At 46.9% G+C, this 23,132-nt stretch overlaps 1 protein-coding gene across 4 annotated transcripts in view; it reads left to right on the top strand.

Moving 5' to 3' along the window:
• Positions 1 to 22,148, top strand: part of LOC148506464 (uncharacterized) — a 31,504-nt gene extending 9,356 nt beyond the window's left edge. For 2 of the 4 annotated variants that reach the window (XM_088446729.1, XM_088446730.1), the window contains exons 3-10: positions 4,667 to 4,855; positions 5,595 to 5,774; positions 11,202 to 11,393; positions 12,792 to 12,915; positions 16,906 to 17,003; positions 17,166 to 17,271; positions 19,556 to 19,655; positions 19,760 to 22,148. In XM_088446729.1, the coding sequence (XP_088302855.1) occupies positions 4,667 to 4,855; positions 5,595 to 5,774; positions 11,202 to 11,393; positions 12,792 to 12,915; positions 16,906 to 17,003; positions 17,166 to 17,271; positions 19,556 to 19,655; positions 19,760 to 21,692 (2,922 nt within the window). In that variant the 3' untranslated portion in view covers positions 21,693 to 22,148. The remainder of the gene's footprint in view (positions 1 to 4,666; positions 4,856 to 5,594; positions 5,775 to 11,201; positions 11,394 to 12,791; positions 12,916 to 16,905; positions 17,004 to 17,165; positions 17,272 to 19,555; positions 19,656 to 19,759) is intronic. The other 2 variants (XM_088446731.1, XM_088446732.1) reach the window with 2 other exon arrangements.
• Positions 22,149 to 23,132: the final 984 nt, after the last annotated feature.

Raw genomic sequence — 23,132 nt, 5'->3', positions numbered from 1 at the left:
CCTGCCATTGTTGACATAGCAAAAAGGTGCGGATAAGAGGATCTATAGCCAGGTTAAATAATAAAGGAGATAGGGGACAACCCTGTCGGGTTCCCCTATGTAGTCTAAGGGATGGAGTATTCAGGCCGTTAACTGTTAGGAATGCTATAGGGGTGTGGTATATTGTTTTGAATAATGTAATAAATTCGGGACCAAAATTTTGTAGCTGGAAGATGCGCAGTAGGTGGTTCCACGACACCCTATCAAAGGCCTTGTCAGCGTCGCAGCTGACAAGGAGCGTTTGGTTCTTATTTCTCATTTGGTGAGATTTAGTTAATCCTGCAATCAAATGTCGGACGTTGATCACTGAGTGTCGTCCTTTCATAAACCCAGTTTGTGCGGTGTGTATGAGATGTGGCAATACTAATTGTAAACGTTGAGCGATAATACCAGTGAGGATTTTAAAATCCTGGTTGAGCAGAGATATTGGCCTATATGATTGGGTCAGCGTAGGGTCTTTCTCAGGTTTCAAGAGAAGGATAATTCGGGCCTGGTTAAAGTCTGGTGGTGTTGAGGCTCCCGTCAATATTGAATTAAATAAGGAAACTAAATGAGGGGTTACAAGTGGATTTAATATTTTGTAGTACTCGGCACTAAGGCCATCTGGGCCGGGTGTCTTTCCGTTGGCCAGGGATTTGATAGTTAGAGCAACCTCCAACTCCGAAACAGGAGTTGTTAGGGAGTCGCGGGCCTCTTCAGAGAGGGAAGGTAGATTAGCTTCTTTCAAAAAGTTCATCCACAGAACAGGGTTATCATCCTGTGCGGAGTATAAGTCTGTGTAATATTGTAAGAAAGAGGCCGCAATGTCCTCGTTGGTATGTAATGATCCTAGGGGACCTTTAAGAGAAAGAATGGGAGAGGATGTTTTCTGACTTCTCACTATATTAGCTAGCAGTTTGCCCGCTTTATTTCCCCAACGGAAATAGCAATGTTTCTGGAAATCTAGATAATATTGGGCTCTTTCAGTGCACAATGTGTCATATAAATTTTTGTTATTCAAATAATTCCGCCGTGTCTCTGTGTTGTTATTTTGCAGCATAATGGCATACGATTGTGATAGGGCGTTACTCAATTCCGTGAAACGTGTGTTAAGTTTACGGCGTTTATGGGAAACATATCCCATAATATGCCCTCTCACTACTGGTTTAGAAGCATTATCATTATTATAATTAAGAAATTGTTGTTCTAAGTATTTTTTGAAGTCTGGAGAAGTGAATAAGTATGAGGGGAATCTCCAATTGAAGGAAGATGTTTTGGGGGTAGATAGTTGTAACGTGAACCATGTAGGCGCATGATCGGAGATGACTATGTTTTCTATATGAGATGTTTGAATCCTATTAATTAATGAGCTTGAGACCAGCCAGAAGTCCAATCTAGCTGAGGAGTGATGGGGGTGGGAGTAAAACGTGTAATCACCTGCTAAGGGGTGGAGGTGTCTCCATGGGTCTACTAGGGCGAGGGATTCAATTAGTAGTTGTAGCGTTGGAGATGTGCTGCCCCGCCACTCACCGGATGCTCCCGTTCTGTCCAGACTAGGAGAAAGAGTAGTGTTGAAGTCTCCTCCTATGACGAGGGCGCCTTCTGCCCAATTCTGGAGTCGGGCATAGAGATCGGAGAAGAATGCATTGTTGTGACCTGTGGGAGCGTACAAAGTGAGAAGCGTGATTAATTCACCTTCTAAATTCAGTTTAAGAAAGAGAAATCTGCCCTCGGTGTCCAGGATCGAGTCTACAACTGTGTATTTTAAAGATTTATGGAAAATCACCAGCACCCCTCTTTTTTTAGATGTGAAAGATGCAGCTGTATAATCTTTTATCCATGAGTCTCTAAGAGTATTAGGGTCACCCTGTCTCCAATGGGTCTCCTGTAGCACTGCTATGTCAGGTTTAAATTTTTTAAGTTGTTGTAGTATTTTACGCCGTTTAATCGGGGTGTTTAAACCCTCTACGTTCCAAGTTAAAAATCTTATGTTTTTTTGTGTTTTAGTGAGATCAGCAATAGAGTGAGACATTGTGTTATCCTATACCTGTCCTGTAGATCAAAAAAATGAACCATCGTAAAGAGACCATCACGCTCTCAGTCCCAGCATGCAGAGAGCACCTGCAGTAAAACCTTGAAAGTGCCATTACAGAAATACACATAACACAAAAACAAAAACATGACCTGCCATAATATATGGAATATAACAAACATAATGCAGTCTTACAATTTTTGAAAATTTTAAGAACCAAAAAATAAGGCTCTACGGGCCTATTTAAACCCAGTGAGGTATAAAAGTATCGATAATTGAAAAAAAGAAATAAAAGAAAATAAAAAAGGGGATATGAAAGAGGAGGAATGGTAAATGTGTAAAAGGAAGGGGAGAAAACAACAAACCAGAGATTATCTTGACAATTCTGCCGTTGACGTTTAGCAGTTGTTAAAATAACCAGAAATCTTGAAAACAAGCATAAGATATATATTTCCAATAACAAACTCTCCATGTTTGCGATAGGAGACGGATTTGTACAATTAAATGTATCTTCTTAAGTCACGATATCATTTTGAGGAGTGATTTGGTCAGTTAGAGAGTCCAGAAAAGTCTTTGCAGACGATGGAGAATCGAAAAAGTGTTGTTTGCCGTTATGTAGGACTTTCAGCTTCGCAGGGTACATTAATGCAAATCTCAGTCCCAGATCAAATAATGCTTTACAAATAGTAGAGTATTCCCTTCTTTTCATTGCTACTTGATACGAGAAGTCCTGAAACAACAACAATTTGTGCCCCTGGTAGGTGAGGCCTTCTGATTTGCGGTAGGCGTCCAGTATGCGAGTTTTGTCTAGGTAGTTCAACATTTTCATTATGACAGGCCTAGGTCTTCTCTGGTCAGAAGCACGGTCAGGGCCTATGCGGTGAACTCGTTCTATGATGAGGGTATTGGAAGAAGCCGAGCAATTGAGCTCAGAGGGTAACCATTTAGAGACGAAATCCATGAGATCTCTTTGCTTAACAGATTCCGGTAGGCCTATTAACCTTAAATTGTTGCGGCGATTCCTATTCTCTAAGTCTTCCAATTTTTCCTGCATAGCAGAGATCGCTGATTCCTGTGTACGTATTACGCTTTGTGCCTCTGTTAGCTCATCTTCAACATTGGAGATACGTTGTTCTGCTTCCGTAAAGCGTCGACCATGTTCCTTAAGTTGCGAAACTGCTGATTCTATAGCTTCTTTGAGGCCGGACAGTTTTTTGTCAAGCAAGGGAGAAAGAAGCTCGGATATTTCTTGGGCTTTAGCTATTGAGGCGGTACTAAATTGAGTCGAGTTAGAGGCTCCGTCCAGGATATTGTCAGCTGGAGGTGAAGTAGGAGAGTCAGGAGATGATGATGGAGCTACATTTTTGTCTTTCCCTTTAGTAGTTTGACCTTTAGGTGCACGCTGTGGTCTGGCCACAAACTTCTCCATGGTATAGGGATGTGATGTGCGATTTAATCAGGAGCCACTAGGGGGAGCCCCAGGTGTTCAGGATATATATGACACTGGGTCTGTAAATTAAAACCTATAGTATGGCTTGTGAGCACTATCTTTGGACCAGACAAGACAAGATCACAGTATGAGGACCCAGCAACACCACCCTGCTCCCTGGTATGAGCAGCAAATAGAGAGGATTGTGAAAGGAGGTAAGCGCTTGCTGCAGCAACTTAATCAGGTCTCAAAAAATGGCGGCCGCGGGTGATGTGTGGCCAGCGGGGAGCTTGTAACTGAGGGACGTCCCTGAAACGGTGTCCAGGCGTCCCGCTTGTTCCTATGGATCTAATGGTAGCCCCGGTGGCTGTTGCTGAAGGTGGGGAGGGGAGAAATTATAGGTATTACAGGTTTGACACCTTCGCCTCTCAGGATGCTTCCTTCGGGCGGCGGATTCTTTCTGCACAGGAGCGTCCCCACCCTTAAAGGATACTGCTTTGGGACATCCCCAAGGTATCCTGTGGATAGCCTATGTACCCTGAAGTAGAAAATATGAGATATGGTAAGAACTTACCCTTGTTATCTCTATTTCTACGAAGTCCATAGGGTTCCACAGGACTCCCGCCCTGTCGCACCTGTGCTGCAGATGGGCTTTGCTCTGGTCACCGGTTTTCCGTCTCCCTCTGGTGAGAATGTGATTCTTGTATGTGTCCAGATCTTTGTTCTCTCTCTTCCTTCTCCTCCGGCCTATGGCTTGGTAACTAACTGAGGTGCCTTGGCCCGGGGGCGGGGTATAGGAGGGGGACCTAGTGCATCCTGGGAGGCTGAAAGCTTAACTCTTTGGTGCCCTGCGACTGACGTCACACCTATACCCCAAGGTATCCTGTGGAACCCTATGGACTTCGTAGAAATAGAGATAACAAGGGTAAGTTCTTACCATATCTCATATTATTACTAACACAGGGACCTGACTGGGGAGGTGAGGGAGTCTGGGAGTGTCACAGTGACATCACTTTTATCTCTATTACTAACACAGGAACCTGACTGGGGGAGGTGAGGGAGTCTGGGAGTGTCACAGTGACATCACTATTATCTCTGTTACTAACACAGGGACCTGACTGGGGAGGTGAGGGAGTCTGGGAGTGTCATATTCTGTTCATAATTATACATAGTCTCTCAACACTTAGGATTACACTGCAATGAGGACAGCTGCTGAGCTTGTGACACCTAAGACCTGTTACCCTGTGTCAGGAGGACTGAGCAGGACCCAGAGCCCCATCACGGTGCCTCCACCTCACTCACTGATACATGAGAGACACAATGACCAGAAGATCCTGGAACTTACCAACAAGATCATTCAGCTGCTGACTGGAGAGGTGACTGCTGGGAATGGGACATTATACAGTAACACCAGGGGATGTGTCTGGGTGATGACTGGAGAGGTGACTGCTGGGAATGGGACATTATACAGTAACACCAGGGGATGTGTCTGGGTGATGACTGGAGAGGTGACTTCTGGGAATGGGACATTATACAGTAACACCAGGGGATGTGTCTGGGTGATGACTGGAGAGGTGACTGCTGGGAATGGGACATTATCCAGTTACACCAGGGGATGTGTCTGGGTGATGACTGGAGAGGTGACTGCTGGGAATGGGACATTATACAGTAACACCAGGGGATGTGTCTGGGTGATGACTGGAGAGGTGACTGCTGGGAATGGGACATTATACAGTAACACCAGGGGATGTGTCTGGGTGATGACTGGAGAGGTGACTGCTGGGAATGGGACATTATACAGTAACACCAGGGGATGTGTCTGGGTGATGACTGGAGAGGTGACTGGTGGGAATGGGACATTATACAGTAACACCAGGGGATGTGTCTGGGTGATGACTGGAGAGGTGACTGCTGGGAATGGGACATTATACAGTAACACCAGGGGAGGTGTCTGGGTGATGACTGGAGAGGTGACTGCTGGGAATGGGACATTATACAGTAACACCAGGGGAGGTGTCTGGGTGATGACTGGAGAGGTGACTGCTGGGAATGGGACATTATACAGTAACACCAGGGGAGGTGTCTGGGTGATGACTGTATCATTGTGTGTGTCAGGTTCCTATAAGGTGTGAGGACATCACTGTGTATTTCTCCATGGAGGAGTGGGAGTATATAGAAGGACACAGGGGTCTGTACAAGGACGTGATGATGGAGAATCACCAGACTGTGAAGATAGATATGACTGACGGTATATTAAATCTCTTCCTGGACATCGTCCGTCTGCTGACTGGAGAGGTGAGGGATTCTGGGAATGTCGCATCCTCCTTGTCTCACACATGACAGCAGAGGCCTATAGAATATAAGTACATAGGACATTGGTGATAAAATAGTGAAGGAGTCGGTAATAGATTCTTTATACATGTGATTTTTTTTTTTGCATTATTTTTTGTGTTCCAATTAAACTTTATATAACCAATTTTTTATTTCTTATTCAGGGTCCATAGGGTCCACAAGGATACCTTGGGATTTAGTGGAGGTTAGAACCAGGCAGATAAAGCTGTTGACTCCCAGGATGCACTGGTCTTTCTTCCTATACCCCACCCCCAAGCCAGAGGCACTTCAGTTAGTTCTGGTGTCAGCAGGAGTCAGACCACCATTTAGAAACTGGGCTGATTTAGGCCGCCCTTAAGCTTTTCTTTATGTGATTTATCAGTTTTTGTTTATTTTACCACTGAGTGTTCAGCACTCTGACACTCCATCACCTCTCCGGGTGTCGCAACTCCAGTTTCATCTGGTACTCTCGACTGGCTCCCGGGGACCGTGCTAGCTGGCCCCCCGGGCTGACCATAGACTGCAACTCAGAACTAAGGGGCAGGTAAGGCGGGTTGCCGCTTGCAGTAACCCATATGTGGGCAGTCTTTCCTCCGGTCTCAAGAGACCACGGAGGACGCTGAGGGCGCTGAGTGTGTACACCGGGACCACCAGGGTACATATGGTACGGGAAACCAGCGTCCCTGGGGTTAATAATCAGCCAGGGGAGGCCAGCTTTCCCTGTTTAAGCAGTCCTCTCCCAGCTTAAGGCGCCATTACATGAAGTCTGATTCACTCTGAGCTGCATTTTCTTTCTCGCCACGCACCCTCAGAGGCCTCCTGCGGCCATTTGGTTCATAGGCTCAGCCATACCTCTCTCTGGGAGCGCAAGGTCCGGGTCCCCCTACATACCTCTTCCTGGAGCCAGGTTATGTAGCTCTATAGCCTACCAGACATTACAGTCTGTGTAGTTAATATTAGTGCCGATTGAGCAGTTACTATTCTGCATCGTATGCGATCTGCTAGCGTTGTGTGTCTGTTTGATATTTCTACATCAGGGTCCATAGGGATCTACAGGATAGGTGATGAATAAAGTCATCCGGGCACCACGCAGTCCCTCTCCTATACCCCGCCCCCAGGCCAAGGCACCTCAGTTTCGTGGGTGTCCGGCCAGAGTCGGATCACTGAACCCAGTGGGGGCTGAAGATTTTTTATTATTTTTATTTATTATTTGTAGTGGACAGCGCTGGCAGTCCTGTCGGATCCTCCGCAGCGCTGTCGCTCCTCCACCCCGCCGGCGCCGATGCCGGTACAGATCCGGTGATCTTGGCGGGACCTCCAGAGTCTTGGTCAGCAAGGACCCCGGAGGTTCCCTGGACTGTGGCCAGGCACGACGGGGAGCAAGGTAAGAACGGCGGGTCACCGATGTCTCCAGGGTTGGGGACTCCCTGGGGATGACAGTGGTGGAGCCAGGCACTGTACCTGTGCTTCCACAGGCTCCCCTGGGACAGCAGCTGGCAGGTGCTGCTTAGGACCTTAGCACCTTAGGAGCTCCAGCATCACGGGGGTTAATCACTGGCCAGGGGAGGCTGATTCTCCTAGTCTACAGGAAGCTCCTCCCTGCTGCACAGCGCGCCTTCCACTGCGGTCTGTTGCAGCTCTCCTCCTTCGGTCCCACCCCATCTGAGGTCTCTGGCAGCCATTTTATTTGGGCTTCATCGCAGATCTTTCCGGGAAGGTGCGGAGTCCGGGTTCCCCTGCATACCTCTCCCTCCAGGGTCAGCGTATATGGAGTGCTAATTCCCACCAGACAATGAGTCTGTGTGGTTGATTTATAGTACTATTTGTGCAGGAGTTTTTTCTCTGCGCTGTATGTGACTGTATGCTAGCGCTGTCTGTCTGTTTCTTTATCTATCTAGCTTGGGTGGCTTAAGCAATTGATGGCTGGACAGATGCCCTCGAAGAGCTCCTCCCGGTGGACGCCTCTCATGACATGCTTTCCCTTGTTGCTCACATTAGAGATGCAGCTTCATATATACGCTGCATGTGAGTCTTCTGACCTCCAATATATCGTTCATGTCATTGTCTGTCTGTCGCTCTCTCTGGCTACAGTCCTGTAAGGCAGATGCAGACTCTAAGAAGGCCTTAGAATCGCTCCCTTACATGGGGGACATTCATTTTGGCCCTGACTTGGACAAGATTGTCACCTCTTTTTTGTCCTCAAGGGAAACTTAGAGGTCAGTCCTTTCCTTGACAGCAGGCTTCCTCTAAGTCAGCCAAACCTAAGCCAAAGCAAGCCTGGGCCATCCGCCGTCCTGCTGCAAAATCAGATTATAAACCGTCCACCTGACGGGGTGGGCCTTCCTCTGGGGGATCCCAGGGAAGGAGGCCGACTTCTCTTTGCCCAGTGATGGCGTCAAATCAACTCAGATGCTTGTGTACAGGAAGTGGTCTCTTACGGGTACCCACTCTCTTTCCGAAAACAACCACCCCACCAGTTTTGCTGCATGGGGCCTTACTCGGACCCAATCAAGGCCCTGCTTATACAAAAGGCTATTCGGTCATTGATGCAGGCAGGGGTGATAGTGTTGGTCCCTCTATCTCAGAGAGATAGAGCCCTATAGAGGTAATTTCCACCTTGTTCCTGGTTCAGAAGCCAAATGGGTTTTACTGACCTATTCTCTACCTCAAATACCTGAACAAAATTCATCAGGGTGCCCAGATTTTGGGTGGAAACCCTGCGCTCTATAGTCCTAGCTATGGAACCGAGAGACTTTATGGTGTCACTGGACATTCAGGACGCTTACCTACGTATACCAATACCACCTTCTCACCAGAAATGTCTCAGGTTTGCTGTTCTACAGCAACATTATCAGTTCCAGGCTCTGCCCTTTAGACTTTCAACAGCCCCTCGGGTCTTTACCAAAATTATGATGTCATGGCAGCTCATCTCCGTTGTCAGGGAGTCAGACTGCTACCATACCTGGACAACCTCTTGCTATTAGCACACTCTCCAGAGGTCCTTCAACAACACCTTCAGGTTACCATTGCCTTTCTGCAGAATCACGGCTGGTTAATCAATTGGAAGAAATCCTCCCTGATTCCTTCACAGAGATGGTTAATCTGGGGCTCTCCTAGATTCTCATGCGCAAAGAATCTTCCTAACAGAGGATAAGATCTCCACACTGCAACAACAGTGACCGAGCCGCACTCCTTCCAAGGCCGCTGGACACCGGTCGAGACAGTTCTACCAATCAACGTGTTGGACCTTCGAGCAGTATACAAAGCCCTCACTCTGGTGAGAAATCTTCAGGAAAGACCTGTACAGGTACAGTCCCACAACTCCATGGCAGTAGCCTACCTCAATCACCAAGGAGGCACTCGAAGTCAGGCAGCCATGTCAGAAGTGGCTCACATTCTCACATGGACAGAAAAACACCTTCTGGCAATCTCAGCAGTGTTCATTCCCGGCCTGAATTGGGAAGCGGACTTCCTCAGCCATCACAATGTACAGGCAGGGGAATGGTGTCTCCACCCAGAAGTGTTTCAACTCCTTGTGGACAAGTGGGGCCAAGTCATGGCTCTCATCACAATCACAAGCTGATGGTGTACAGATCAAGAACAAGGGATGCTGCGGCAGCTTTCGTAGACGCATTGTCCATAAAGTGGACCTTTTCGATTGGCGTACCTGTTTCCTCCAGTCTCCCTCCTTCCTCGAGTTCTTTGGAAGCTCAAACAAGACGGTGTGGCTCTTGAGACATCCCAAGGTATTTTCTCCAGCAGTAGTACAGACTATGCTCAGGGCACGTAAACCGGCTTCTGCCCGGATCTATCACAGAGTGTGGCATACATACTTCCAGTGGTGTAATGCCAGAAGTTATGACCTGCATATTTTTCAGGTCCCTAGAGTCCTTGCCTTCCTTCATGCTGGATTGTACCTTGGACTTCGCCTGGCCTCACTTAAAGTTCATGTCTTTGCTTTGTCTATCTGGTTCCAATGCAAAATTGCTACATTAGCTGATGTTCACACCTTTGTACAGGGCGTTCTCCGCATTCAACCTCCCTTTGTCCCTCTTGTGGTTCTTCAGTCCCTGCAGGGCCCTCCGTTTGAAACTCTGGAATCAGTGGATCTCAAATGGTTAACAGCGAAGACTATCTTCTGGCTGTTGCCTCTGCCCATAGGGTGTCAGACTTGAGGCCACTGTTGTGTCGCTCCCCATTTCTGATTTTTTTATCCAGATAGGGCGGTGCTTCGTACTGGCCCAGGTTTTCTTCCCAAGGTGGTCTCTCAATTCTATATCAGTGAGGAAATTGTAGTCCTGGCCTTCTGTTTTCGAGACCTTTTCGGATGGTGAGGCTTCCTTGGATGTGGTCTGTGCCTGTTCTTTTAGGAAAACAGATTCCCTATTTGTCCTCTATGGATTCCACAAGAAAGGCTGGCCGGCTAACAAACAGACCCTGGCCAGATGGAATTGCATGGCTATCTCACATGCTTACTTGCATATGGGTCTCCCTGTGCCTGCTACTGTCACTACTCATTCCACTCACTCTGTGGGATCTTCATGGGCAGCTCGCCGTGGCGCCTCGGCAGAACAGCTTTGTAAGGTGGCCACGTGGTCTTCTGTCCACACTTTTCTGAGGTTCTATGCCTTTGATACATCAAATATATCGCCTCTCAGGATGCTTCATTTGGGAAACGGATACTCATGTCAGCTCAGGAGTGTCCCCGCCCTTGAATACTGCTTTGGGACATCCTCAAGGTATCCCCTATGGAGCATGAAGAAGATGATGAGTTATGGTAAAACTTACCTTTTGTAAACTCTCTTTCTTCATAGTCCATAGAGTCCACAGGGCACCCTGATGCCCCTGGCTTCTCTGGGTTGGTTTTCCTGGTCACCATTCTCCGTCTCGCTTTAATGAGAGTGTGTTTCTTCTGTGTACCAGTCTTTCCTTCTCTCCTGTCCTCCTCCTGCCATTGGCTTGCTAACTAACTGAAGGGCCTCTGGCTTGGGGGTGGGGTATAGGGGGAGGACCAGTGCATCCTGGGAGTCAACAGCTTTATCTGTCTGGTCCTAACCTCCACCTAATGCCCAAGGTATCCCTGTGGACCCTATGGACTTCGAAGCAAGAGAGTTAACAAAGGTAAGTTTTACCATAACTCTCATTTTATGAATTTGACCGGTGACCCTGAACTGACCAGAATGTGCAAAATCAATTTACTCTTTACTGTATGAAATATCAGCACAATATGTAAATTGTTATTAAAGAACTAACTCTTAATTTAAGGGGTAATTGAAATGGGCTTTCACTATAGTTTTGCCTTCTTCTAAATCCACAGATTATAAAGCTCTATAATAATATGGTACATGTACTATGTATTGTTCACAAGGTAGATTATATTGTTTTACACAGGATTACACAGTAGTGAAGAAGACATCTGAGGAGAGTGAGACACCGAGCAGCCGTCCCCGTGTGTCAGGAGGACTGATAAGGACCCAGAGCCCTTTCACGGTGCCTCCACCTCACTCACTGATACATGAGAGACACAATGACCAGAAGATCCTGGAACTCACCAACAAGATCATTCATCTGCTGACTGGAGAGGTGACTGCTGGGAATGGGACATTATACAGTAACACCGGGGGATGTGTCTGGGTGATGACTGGAGAGGTGACTGCTGGGAATGGGACATTATACAGTAACACCGGGGGATGTGTCTGGGTGATGACATGAGAGGTGACTGCTGGGAATGGGACATTATACAGTAACACCGGGGGATGTGTCTGGGTGATGACTGGAGAGGTGACTGCTGGGAATGGGACATGATACAGTAACACCGGGGGATGTGTCTGGGTGATGACTGGAGAGGTGACTGCTGGGAATGGGACATGATACAGTAACACCGGGGGATGTGTCTGGGTGATGACTGGAGAGGTGACTGCTGGGAATGGGACATGATACAGTAACACCGGGGGATGTGTCTGGGTGATGACTGGAGAGGTGACTGCTGGGAATGGGACATGATACAGTAACACCGGGGGATGTGTCTGGGTGATGACTAGAGAGGTGACTGCTGGGAATGGAACATTATACAGTAACACCGGGGGATGTGTCTGGGTGATGACCGGAGAGGTGACTGCTGGGAATGGGACATTATACAGTAACACCGGGGGATGTGTCTGGGTGATGACCGGAGAGGTGACTGCTGGGAATGGGACATTATACAGTAACACCGGGGGATGTGTCTGGGTGATGACCGGAGAGGTGACTGCTGGGAATGGGACATTATACAGTAACACCGGGGGATGTGTCTGGGTGATGACCGGAGAGGTGACTGCTGGGAATGGGACATTATACAGTAACACCGGGGGATGTGTCTGGGTGATGACCGGAGAAGTGACTGCTGGGAATGGGACATTATACAGTAACACCATGGGATGTGTCTGGGTGATGACCGGAGAGGTGACTGCTGGGAATGGGACATTATACAGTAACACCAGGGGATGTGTCTGGGTGATGACCGGAGAGGTGACTGCTGGGAATGGGGCATGATACAGTAACACCAGGGGATGTGTCTGGGTGATGACCGGAGAGGTGACTGCTGGGAATGGGACATTATACAGTAACACCAGGGGATGTGTCTGGGTGATGACCGGAGAGGTGACTTCTGGGAATGGGACATTATACAGTAACACCAGGGGATGTGTCTGGGTGATGACCGGAGAGGTGATTGCTGGGAATGGGACATTATACAGTAACACCAGGGGATGTGTCTGGGTGATGACCGGAGAGGTGACTGCTGGGAATGGGACATTATACAGTAACACCAGGGGATGTGTCTGGGTGATGACTGGAGAGTGACTGCTGGGAATGGGACATTATACAGTAACACCAGGGGATGTGTCTGGGTGATGACTGGAGAGGTGACTGCTGGGAATGGGACATTATACAGTAACACCAGGGGATGTGTCTGGGTGATGACTGTATCATTGTGTGTGTCAGGTTCCTATAAGGTGTGAGGACGTCACTGTCTATTTCTCCATGGAGGAGTGGGAGTATATAGAAGGACACAGGGGTCTGTACAAGGACGTCATGATGGAGAATCACCGGCCCCTCACATCACTGGGTAAGAGGAGACTGTCATGTATTGTAATGGAGACAGCAGCTATGGGGTCACCTATATACACATTATCTGATACACATACACTATATGGACAACAGTATTTGGCCACACCTGTTAATTATTGAATTGAGGTGTTTCAATCAGACCTGTTACCACAGGTGTATAAAGTCGAGCACCTAGCCATGCAGTCTCCACTTGCAAACATTTGTGATACAAACTGGGTCATTCTGAAGAGCTCAGTGACTACAGGTGCGGTACTGTGATAGGAAGCGCGGTACTGTGATAGGAAGCGCGGTACTGTGATAGGAAGCTCGGTACTGTGATAGGAAGCGCGGTACTGTGATAGGAAGCGCGGTACTGATAGGAAGCGCGGTACTGTGATGGGATGCGCGGTAGTGTGATGGGAAGCGCGGTACTGTGATGGGAAGCGCGGTACTGTGATGGGAAGCGCGGTACTGTATTAGCAAGCGTGGTACTGTGTTAGCAAGCGTGGTAATGTGTTAGCAAGCGTGGTAATGTGTTAGCAAGCGTGGTACTGTGTTAGCAAGCGTGGTACTGTGTTAGCAAGCGTGGTAATGTGTTAGCAAGCGTGGTACTGTGTTAGCAAGCGTGGTAATGTGTTAGCAAGCGTGGTACTGTGTTAGCAAGCGGGGTAATGTGTTAGCAAGCGCGGTACTGTGTTAGCAAGCGCGGTACTGTGATAGGAAGCGCGGTACTGTGATAGGAAGCGCGGTACTGTGTTAGCAAGCGCGGTACTGTGATAGGAAGCGCGGTACTGTGATAGGAAGCGCGGTACTGTGATAGGAAGCGCGGTACTGTGATAGGATGCGCGGTACTGTGATAGGAAGTGCGGTACTGTGTTAGCAAGTGTGGTACTGTGTTAGCAAGCGCGGTACTGTGATAGGAAGCGCGGTACTGTGATAGGAAGCGCGGTACTGTGATAGGATGTGTGGTACTGTGATAGGAAGCGCGGTACTGTGATAGGAAGCGCGGTACTGTGATAGGAAGCGCGGTACTGTGTTAGCAAGTGTGTTACTGTGGTAGGATGCGCGGTACTGTGATAGGAAGCGCGGTACTGTGATAGGAAGCGCGGTACTGTGATAGGAAGCGCGGTACTGTGATAGGAAGCGCGGTACTGTGATAGGAAGCGCGGTACTGTGATAGGAAGCGTGGTACTGTGTTAGCAAGTGTGGTACTGTGTTAGCAAGTGTGGTACAAGTGTGGTACTGTGATAGGAAGCGCGGTACTGTGACAGGAAGCGCGGTACTGTGACAGGAAGCGCGGTACTGTGACAGGAAGCGTGGTACTGTGACAGGAAGCTCGGTACTGTGATAGGAAGCGCGGTACTGTGATAGGAAGCGCGGTACTGTGATAGGAAGCGCGGTACTGTGATAGGAAGCGCGGTACTGTGATAGGATGTGTGGTACTGTGATAGGAAGCGCGGTACTGTGATAGGATGTGAGGTACTGTGATAGGAAGTGCGGTACTGTGTTAGCAAGTGTGGTACTGTGTTAGCAAGCGCGGTACTGTGATAGGAAGCGCGGTACTGTGATAGGAAGCGCGGTACTGTGATAGGATGTGTGGTACTGTGATAGGAAGCGCGGTACTGTGATAGGAAGCGCGGTACTGTGATAGGAAGCGCGGTACTGTGTTAGCAAGTGTGTTACTGTGGTAGGATGCGCGGTACTGTGATAGGAAGTGCGGTACTGTGATAGGAAGCGCGGTACTGTGATAGGAAGCGCGGTACTGTGATAGGAAGCGCGGTACTGTGATAGGAAGCATGGTACTGTGTTAGCAAGTGTGGTACTGTGTTAGCAAGTGTGGTACAAGTGTGGTACTGTGATAGGAAGCGCGGTACTGTGACAGGAAGCGCGGTACTGTGACAGGAAGCGCGGTACTGTGACAGGAAGCGTGGTACTGTGACAGGAAGCTCGGTACTGTGATAGGAAGCGCGGTACTGTGATAGGAAGCGCGGTACTGTGATAGGAAGCGCGGTACTGTGATAGGATGTGTGGTACTGTGATAGGAAGCGCGGTACTGTGATAGGATGTGAGGTACTGTGATAGGAAGCGCGGTACTGTGATAGGAAGCGCGGTACTGTGATAGGAAGCGCGGTACTGTGATAGGAAGCGCGGTACTGTGATAGGATGTGTGGTACAGTGATAGGAAGCGCGGTACAGTGATAGGAAGCGCGGTACTGTGATAGGATGTGCGGTTCTGTGATAGGAAGCATGGTACTGTGATAGGAAGCGCGGTACTGTGATAGGATGTGTGGTACAGTGATAGGAAGCGCGGTACTGTGATAGGATGTGTGGTTCTGTGATAGGAAGCGCGGTACTGTGATAGGAAGCGCGGTACTGTGATAGGAAGCGCGGTACAGTGATAGGAAGCGCGGTACAGTGATAGGAAGCACGGTACAGTGATAGGAAGCGCGGTACTGTGATAGGATGTGTGGTACTGTGATAGGAAGCGCGGTACTGTGATAGGAAGCGTGGTACTGTGATAGGAAGTGCGGTACTGTGATAGGAAGCGCGGTACTGTGATAGGAAGCGCGGTACTGTGATAGGAAGCTCGGTACTGTGATAGGAAGCTCGGTACTGTGATAGGAAGCGTGGTACAGTGATAGGAAGCGCGGTACTGTGATAGGATGTGCGGTACTGTGATAGGAAGCTCGGTACTGTGATAGGAAGCTCGGTACTGTGATAGGAAGCTTGGTACTGTGATAGGAAGCGCGGTACTGTGATAAGAAGCGTGGTACTGTGATAGGATGCACGGTACTGTGATAGGAAGCGTGGTACTGTGATAGGAAGCGTGGTACTGTGATAGGAAGCTCGGTACTGTGATAGGAAGCGCGGTACTGTGATAGGAAGCGCGGTACTGTGATAGGATGCTTGGTACTGTGATAGGAAGCCACCTTTGTAATAAGACGGTTCGTGACATTTCATCCCTGCTGGATATTCCACGGTCAACTGTAAGTGATATTATTAGAAAGTGGAAGGAACAACAGTCACGAAGCGGAAGACCACTTAAAATCATAGAGCGGGGTCAGCGACTGCTATGGTTCATAGTGCATAAAAGTCGCTAACGCTCTGCTGATGCCATAGCTGAAGAGTTCCAAGCTTCCACTGGCATTAATGTAAGCATAAAAACTGTGTGACGGGAGCTTATGGGTTTCCATGGCCGAGCAGTTGCATGCAAGCCTCACATCACCAAGTCCAATGCCAAGCGTTGGATGGAGCGGTGTATAACACAGCGACACTGGACTGTGGAGCAGTGGGAACGTGTTCTGTGGAGTGATGAATCACGTTCTCTGTTTGGCAGTCAGATGAGCGAGTCTGGGTTTGGCAGATGCTGGGAGAACATTTTCTGCCTGACTGCATTGTGCCAACTGTGAAGTTTGGTGGAGGAGGAATAATGGTATGGGGCTATTTTTCTGGGTTTGGCTAGGCCCCTTCTCTCCAGTGAAGAGCAATCTTAATGCTTCAGCATACCAAGACATTTTGGACAATACGATGCTTCCATCTTTGAGGCAACAGTTTGGGGAAGACCCTTTTCTATTCCAACATGACTGTGCCCCAATGCACAAACCAAGCACTATAAAGACACGGTTTGATGAGTTCGGTGTGGAAGAACTTGACTGGCCCGCACAGAGCCCTGACCTCAACCCCATCGAGCACCTTTGTGATGACCTGGAATGGAAAATGCAAGCCAGGCCTTCTCATCCAACATCAGTGCCTGACCTCATAAATGCTCTACAGAATAAATGGGCACAAATTCCCACAGAAACCCTCCAAAATCTTGTGGAAAGCCTTCCAAGAAGCATGGAAGCTGTTAAAGCTGCAAAAAGGGGGACCAACTACACATTAAAGTTTATGTATTTGAATACAATATCATTACAGTCCCTGTTGGTGTAATGGTCAGGCGTCTGAATACTTTGTCCATATAGTGTATATACCGTACAATGTAATCAGTCACTGGGTGTCTCTCCTACAGATGGAGCCAGTAACAGGAATACCCCAGAGAGATGTCCCCGTCCTCTTTATTCCCACGATGATACAGAGGAGAATCACAGTGTCCTACAGGGGGATCAGGTAGGTGAAATTCAGGGAGTTGCCCAATACCAAAGTGACGCTACAGTATATGATCTGTAGGACAGCTGTGCGGGTCTCATACACTGATGTCTTCTGTTTACTCAGAATTAAATCAGTCATTATTATATGTATGTTATTTATATTGTCTTGTGGGATATTCAGGTTGAAGAACTTACTAAAGTAGAAGATATTAAGGTAGAAGAAGAGACGTATGTGATGGGTGATCAGCAGTGTAAGGAGGAGGAAATCCCTACAGCTATCAGCACAGGTGAGTAATAATCACTAAGTACAGAACAGTCACATATTCTCCTTGTTCTGTCACTATAGCACTCTCTTATCCTACACCCTCCTCTGTCATTACAGCCATCTCTTATCCTACACCCTCCTCTGTCACTACAGCACTCTCTTATCCTACACCCTCCTCTGTCACTACAGCAATCTCTTATCCTACACCCTCCTCTGTCACTACAGCACTCTATTATCCTACACCCTCCTCTGTCACTACAGCATCTCTTATCCTACACCCTCCTCTGTCACTACAGCACTCTCTTATCCTACACCTTCCTCTGTCACTACAGCACTCTCTTATCCTACACCCTCCTCTGTCACTACAGCAATCTCTTATCCCACACCCTCCTCTGTCAGTACAGCCATCTCTTATCCTACACCCTCCTCTGTCACTACAGCACTCTCTTATCCTACACCCTCCTCTGTCACTACAGCATTCTCTTATCCTACACCCTCCTCTGTCACTACAGCCATCTCTTATCCTACACCTTCCTCTGTCACAACAGCACTCTCTTATCCTACACCCTCCTCTGTCACTACAGCCATCTCTTATCCTACACTCTCCTCTGTCACTACAGACAAAGGAGGACAAAGTATCTGCCCAGTGGGGGAGTCAGGAGCCATCAGCCCCTATTATACTCCTGCTCTCCCCCTCACATCATGTCACTGTGTGTTACCAGCCCAGAGATCTGACCAGTCTCCTCCCCACACTCTCTGGTGTATCTCATACATCAGGAGCCATCAGCCCCTATTATACTCCTGCTCTCCTCCTCACATCATGTCACTCTCCGGTGTTTGGTATACAAACATTACAATGGACGTCAGTCTGACCCCTGACAGATTGTAGGCATCCCTTAGGACATTTAGGGCCTTGAAAGGGTAACTAAATTCGTTGTTGTCAGATCTTACGACCCATAAACTGAAATGGCTGGTGTAAACCTCCTGTAGTGATGAAATTGAGAAAAATTTGGCATCAAGACCTATTGTATATGGATCATTGGATTGTTCGGTACACTAAACGAGTAGATTGTCAAAAGGCAAGCCCAAGGTATCTAATATGTACTTAGAGTCAGGCTGATGGCAAAAGGGACAGCCGCATATTGAGGCTCTCTGATGGCATGTAAAGTAATATGTGGAGGTGAAGTGATGGCATATCAAGGGTTATGAGGGTGCTCTGATATATAAATGATGATGTGGAGTGGTCAGATGGCATATAAAGGAGCACTTGGAGTCTGATGACATATAAACTAGAGATGAGCAGTTCGGTTGCACTCTGTTTTTTTCATCAAATTAGCGCAAGTTCGGATTTATCTTAATGGGCTATCAAAACACAAGAGAGCCGGATAGCCAATAAAATGCTGTTTTTCAGATCCGAACTGGTCATCTCTAATATAAAGGGACATGTGACTGGGTCTTATGGTATGTGGAGGTGTCTGATGGCATATAAGGAATATGAGAGGGCTCTGATGGCATGTGATGCAGATGACCTGAAAAGAGACATGTGGAGCAGACGACATCAAGGGGCATTATAGGGCTTTGATGTTATATAAAGGGGTCTTTGATGGCATATAAAAGGACATGTGGAGGGGTCTGGTGACATAAAGTGGCAAGGGGGGCTCTGATGGCATATAAGAGGCTTGTGAAGGAGTCTGATGGGATATGGGGGACGTGATTTAATGTATGCTGTTTTAAAAGGGCAAAATGCGCCCTGCCCTTTTAGTGGCACCCCGCTAAAACAGATTGCCCTGTGCCTTCACCACCTGCGGGCCGCAGTGTCCCGCGGGTGGGAAATGTTGTGGTGACTGATCACCGTCGGGTGAATAGATGCCGTGTGCATGCGCACAGCATCTGTTCACCGTGAGGGGAGAGCTTGGGAAAGCCCAGCACCTGTGTAAGTGCTGGGTACGGCCCCAATCCGTCACACTGTGTGACGGATTGGGGACGTGTTACTTTGACACATTCTTCCACGGTCGGGCATGCCTCCTTTTCGGGAAGGCACGTGCATAGACTCCCTGCCCGCCCCCTTAGCTCGTTACTTTGCCTGCAGTCTAGCGGGAACACTACAATGTTTGGTGCATGTGGTGTTTTTGTCACTGGTGTAGAGGCAAAACATATACTGTAATAGATTCTGTGTATTAAATTGTCATTTTAACCAAAGTTGTTTTTTATATACATTACATTTTATATTATAAGCTTTGCCTGTATTGGTTTATACACTTATGTGAATGACATTTTTTTATTTTTTATTTCTTTTTTGCTTTCAGGGAGTTCCATGTTGCAGATTGCGTTTCAGTGTCCTGGCAATAGAGAAACTGTGTTTCCCTCTTTACAGAGCTTTGGATATAGCCAGCCTCACTATGGCAGGTATAAATAATAGTGATTATTTATTATATGTTGTACCTTTTTTATTTTATAGTAGTAGTTGTCGCTGTAAATTTGTTGTGTTTTTTTTTTTTTTATGTCAACAGGAGCGAGGCAATAATGTCTTATTCAAAAAGAAGCCATCAGAATGAAGATGAAACTGGTCCCAATCAGGAATCAAAGGTCCCACGGAAAAGATTGTGCAATTATAACAGAGAGTGGGAGAAATCTTTCACTTGGTTATCCGCTGCAGACGACGGTGAACGTGCCAAATGTCACTTGTGTTTAACATCGTTTCTCATTAAGTGGGATGGAATCAAAGCCGTTAGGTCGCACGAAAGCTGTGAAAAACACAAAGGCAGAATTCGGAGTGCTGCTCAAAGTAAAGCACTACGGAATATTTTTTTTAAAAACAAGAAAGCGGCAGACGGTAAAGTGGTTGTAGCTGAGGTTGCTCACGCGTTTCACTACACCCAGCACGGCCATTTTTTGTCAATGGACTGCGGTTTGAACTTTGCTCGAAAATACTTCAAGGATTCCGTCATTGCATCCAAAATATCTTGTGGGCGTACGAAATGCCAGGCTGTCGTGTCTGACATTTTAGCTCCTCACTCAGTGGAAATGATTCATGAAAAACTTGGAGATTCATTTTTTTCCATTGCAAGCGATGCCTCCCGTAGGAGAAATCAAAAAGTGTTTCCTCTCTGCGTTCAGTTTTATGCAGACGAAGGGATTAACACCAAAGTGCTTGACTTTTATAAAGACGAAGATGAGCCGCCCGATGTGGTCGCAGACCGTATCAGGGACATCCTTAAAAAAAACAACCTGGACATTAATAAAGTAGCAGCCTATACGGCAGATAACGTGGCTGTTAATTACGGCAAATATAAATCGGTTTTCCAGAATTTAAAGAGGGACAATCCCAATTTAATCCTCGCAAGTTGCAATTGCCGTATTGTTCACAACACAGCGAAACAAGCCGGCAAAGTCTTCGGCGATATGGATGTTGAAACTTTGATTATCAAGGTTTACAACGAATTCTCAAGCTCTGCTAAGAATGAGACTCTTCTCAAGGACTTCTCCGATTTTGTCCATTTTGATTGGCAAAATACTTTAAGTCATATTCCGACCAGGTGGCTCGTTCTTTATCCAGCTGTGACGCGTTTCGTGGAGAAGTGGACGGACATCAAGTCCTATTTCTTGAGCCTAGGTGAAGAAGAGTGTGATCCAATTATATGGAAATTTGTATCCAGTGAAAGTCCGGAGTCTGGTGTACCAACACCTGAGGAAGCACACCTGTATTTTCACCATAATGTTTTAGGAATGTTCCACAAAAGGATTCTACTCTTGGAACAAGACCGTTGTTCCTCTGCGGAGGTGTATGAAATAATGGAAAGTTTGCTGAATGAACTGAAGCAGAGGTTACAAGATGGCTTCTATAGTTTTAAGGCTAACATGTGTCTCCGGCACCTATCCGCACAAAGAAAACAACAGCTGAAGAACAAGCTGAACAGCTTCTATCAACGCGCCATTGACTGTCTGCAGCAGTGGTATGATTTCAGTGATGGAAACCCTTTTCACCTCATGAGAATATTCAACCTCACGGCAGACCTCACGTGGCCCGAGCTCCAGGAGGCCGTCGTTAAATTAAAATTGTGTCAGCTGGTGGATATGGATGCTCTCTACTTGGAGTTTAGTTTGGTGAAGAAAGTTCTACCCCAAGTTCTTTCCGAGTGCATCAACGAGCTCTGCGCCGCCAAGTGGGACCTTCTATTTAAAAAGTGCAAAGTTGGATTTGTTCCGAGTCTATATAAAGTTGTCCAGTACGTCTTGTCCATCCCAGTAAAAAATACCTCTACCGAGCGAGTGTTTTCAATAATGAGAAACGCGTTGGGGGAGAATTTAGATGTTGCTGTGGTACAAGCAGAAGTTCAGTGTAAAGTGAATTTTTCTTCTTTAACCTGTTCTGAGTTTTATGACTATTTGCTGACTAATGGTGCATACACACGATCAGATTTTTCCTTCAGATATGAACGATAACGATTTAAAAATCGTTCAGTCGTTCATATCTGAAGGAAAATCGTTCATATCTGACATGCCTGAACGATGGACGATCAACGATGCGCGTTCCCGATGGTCAGATAACGATTTCTGACATCTGATGTGTTTGCAGTCAGACTTGGACGATTCCATTCATTTTAATGCAGTCAAAAATCGTTCAATCGTTCAAATCGTTCAAATCGTTCAATCGTTCAGTCGTTCATCTGACAAATCTGACAAGTCTGACAAATCTGACCGTGTGTATGCTCCATAAGCCTCTGCTTGTTGAAGCTGCCCAATCAAATCAGAAATACGCTTTTACATTTAAGTAAAATATACTGTGTTGCTGTGCAACGTTATTTTATCTTGTGGGTTTTTTTAAATAAAAAGTATTTGGTAATTACACGTAATAAAGTCAACACTTTACTGCCAACAAAATAAATAAATTTCTCAGCGCGCATGTGTGCTTATTTGGAGTATTGTGGATTTAAGGGAACATGTGTTGGATTTATGAATAGGATGGGTACGGGATCCCGGCTATCAGTATCCCAATGCTGGCATCCTGACAGGGTTTGGATACGGACATCTGTCATTAGGTATCCTAATCCTCACCCTCTCCCTACCCTAACTCTCCCCGATGCCTGAACCTAACCTCCGCTCTAGTGCCTAAAACTAACCTCCCCACACCCTAAACCTAACCCTCCCCCCCTTAGTGCCTTCTGTCATGTCGGCATCCTGAGTACCAGAATCCCAGCGGTCGGCATCCCTTATGAATAAGTCAGATGCCATCAACCCATTTTTCTGTCTTAATAAGAGTGATATGAAAATGACATCAAATCTGACAAATAAAATGGTTGTAGCTTTACGATGGTATTGACCACACACCCGGCGGTAACCCTACTCTTTAGCTATCGAGATGTCTAATGTCCTCACATGTGATCCACATACTATTAGGAAATACACAGATCCTACTTAGTGTATAATCTTCCCATCCTGAGGCTCTGCCTCCACAGACTGAACAACGCTTTAAGGACTTTCTTGCAATGTTAGATTGACCACGACTCTCTCAACAAACTTTTACACTATTTAGTGCTGAAATTTCGACTTAAAAAATAATCCAAGTCTCCCGCCCTGACCGAGACTGCGAAAACACAAATCAATCTCTCTTTATTACTCACTCTCCAATTCACAATCAATAGCGCACCCAAATTTAGCCTGTCTACCTCTAGTTTCCCCCATAACTCCTTTATGGAACATCTCCCTGTTCCCTCCAGGTGTTCACTGAGATATTCTGCACGCTGGTCCAATGTAGGAGTTATCTGTGTTGCCCACCTTTTTTTTTTTTTAATTGAAAAATAAAACTTTACAAAAAAATGTCATGCAGTAGAAATAGAAAAGACATGGCAAAACTATACAATGGAAACTGAGACATGACAAAAA

This window comes from Taudactylus pleione, unplaced genomic scaffold (genome assembly GCF_031769625.1).
Source record: "Taudactylus pleione unplaced genomic scaffold, aTauple2 ptg000403l, whole genome shotgun sequence".
Lineage (NCBI taxonomy): Eukaryota > Metazoa > Chordata > Amphibia > Anura > Myobatrachidae > Taudactylus > Taudactylus pleione.
The sequence above is the reverse complement of the archived record's forward strand: the minus strand, read 5'-3'. Positions and strand labels throughout refer to the sequence as shown.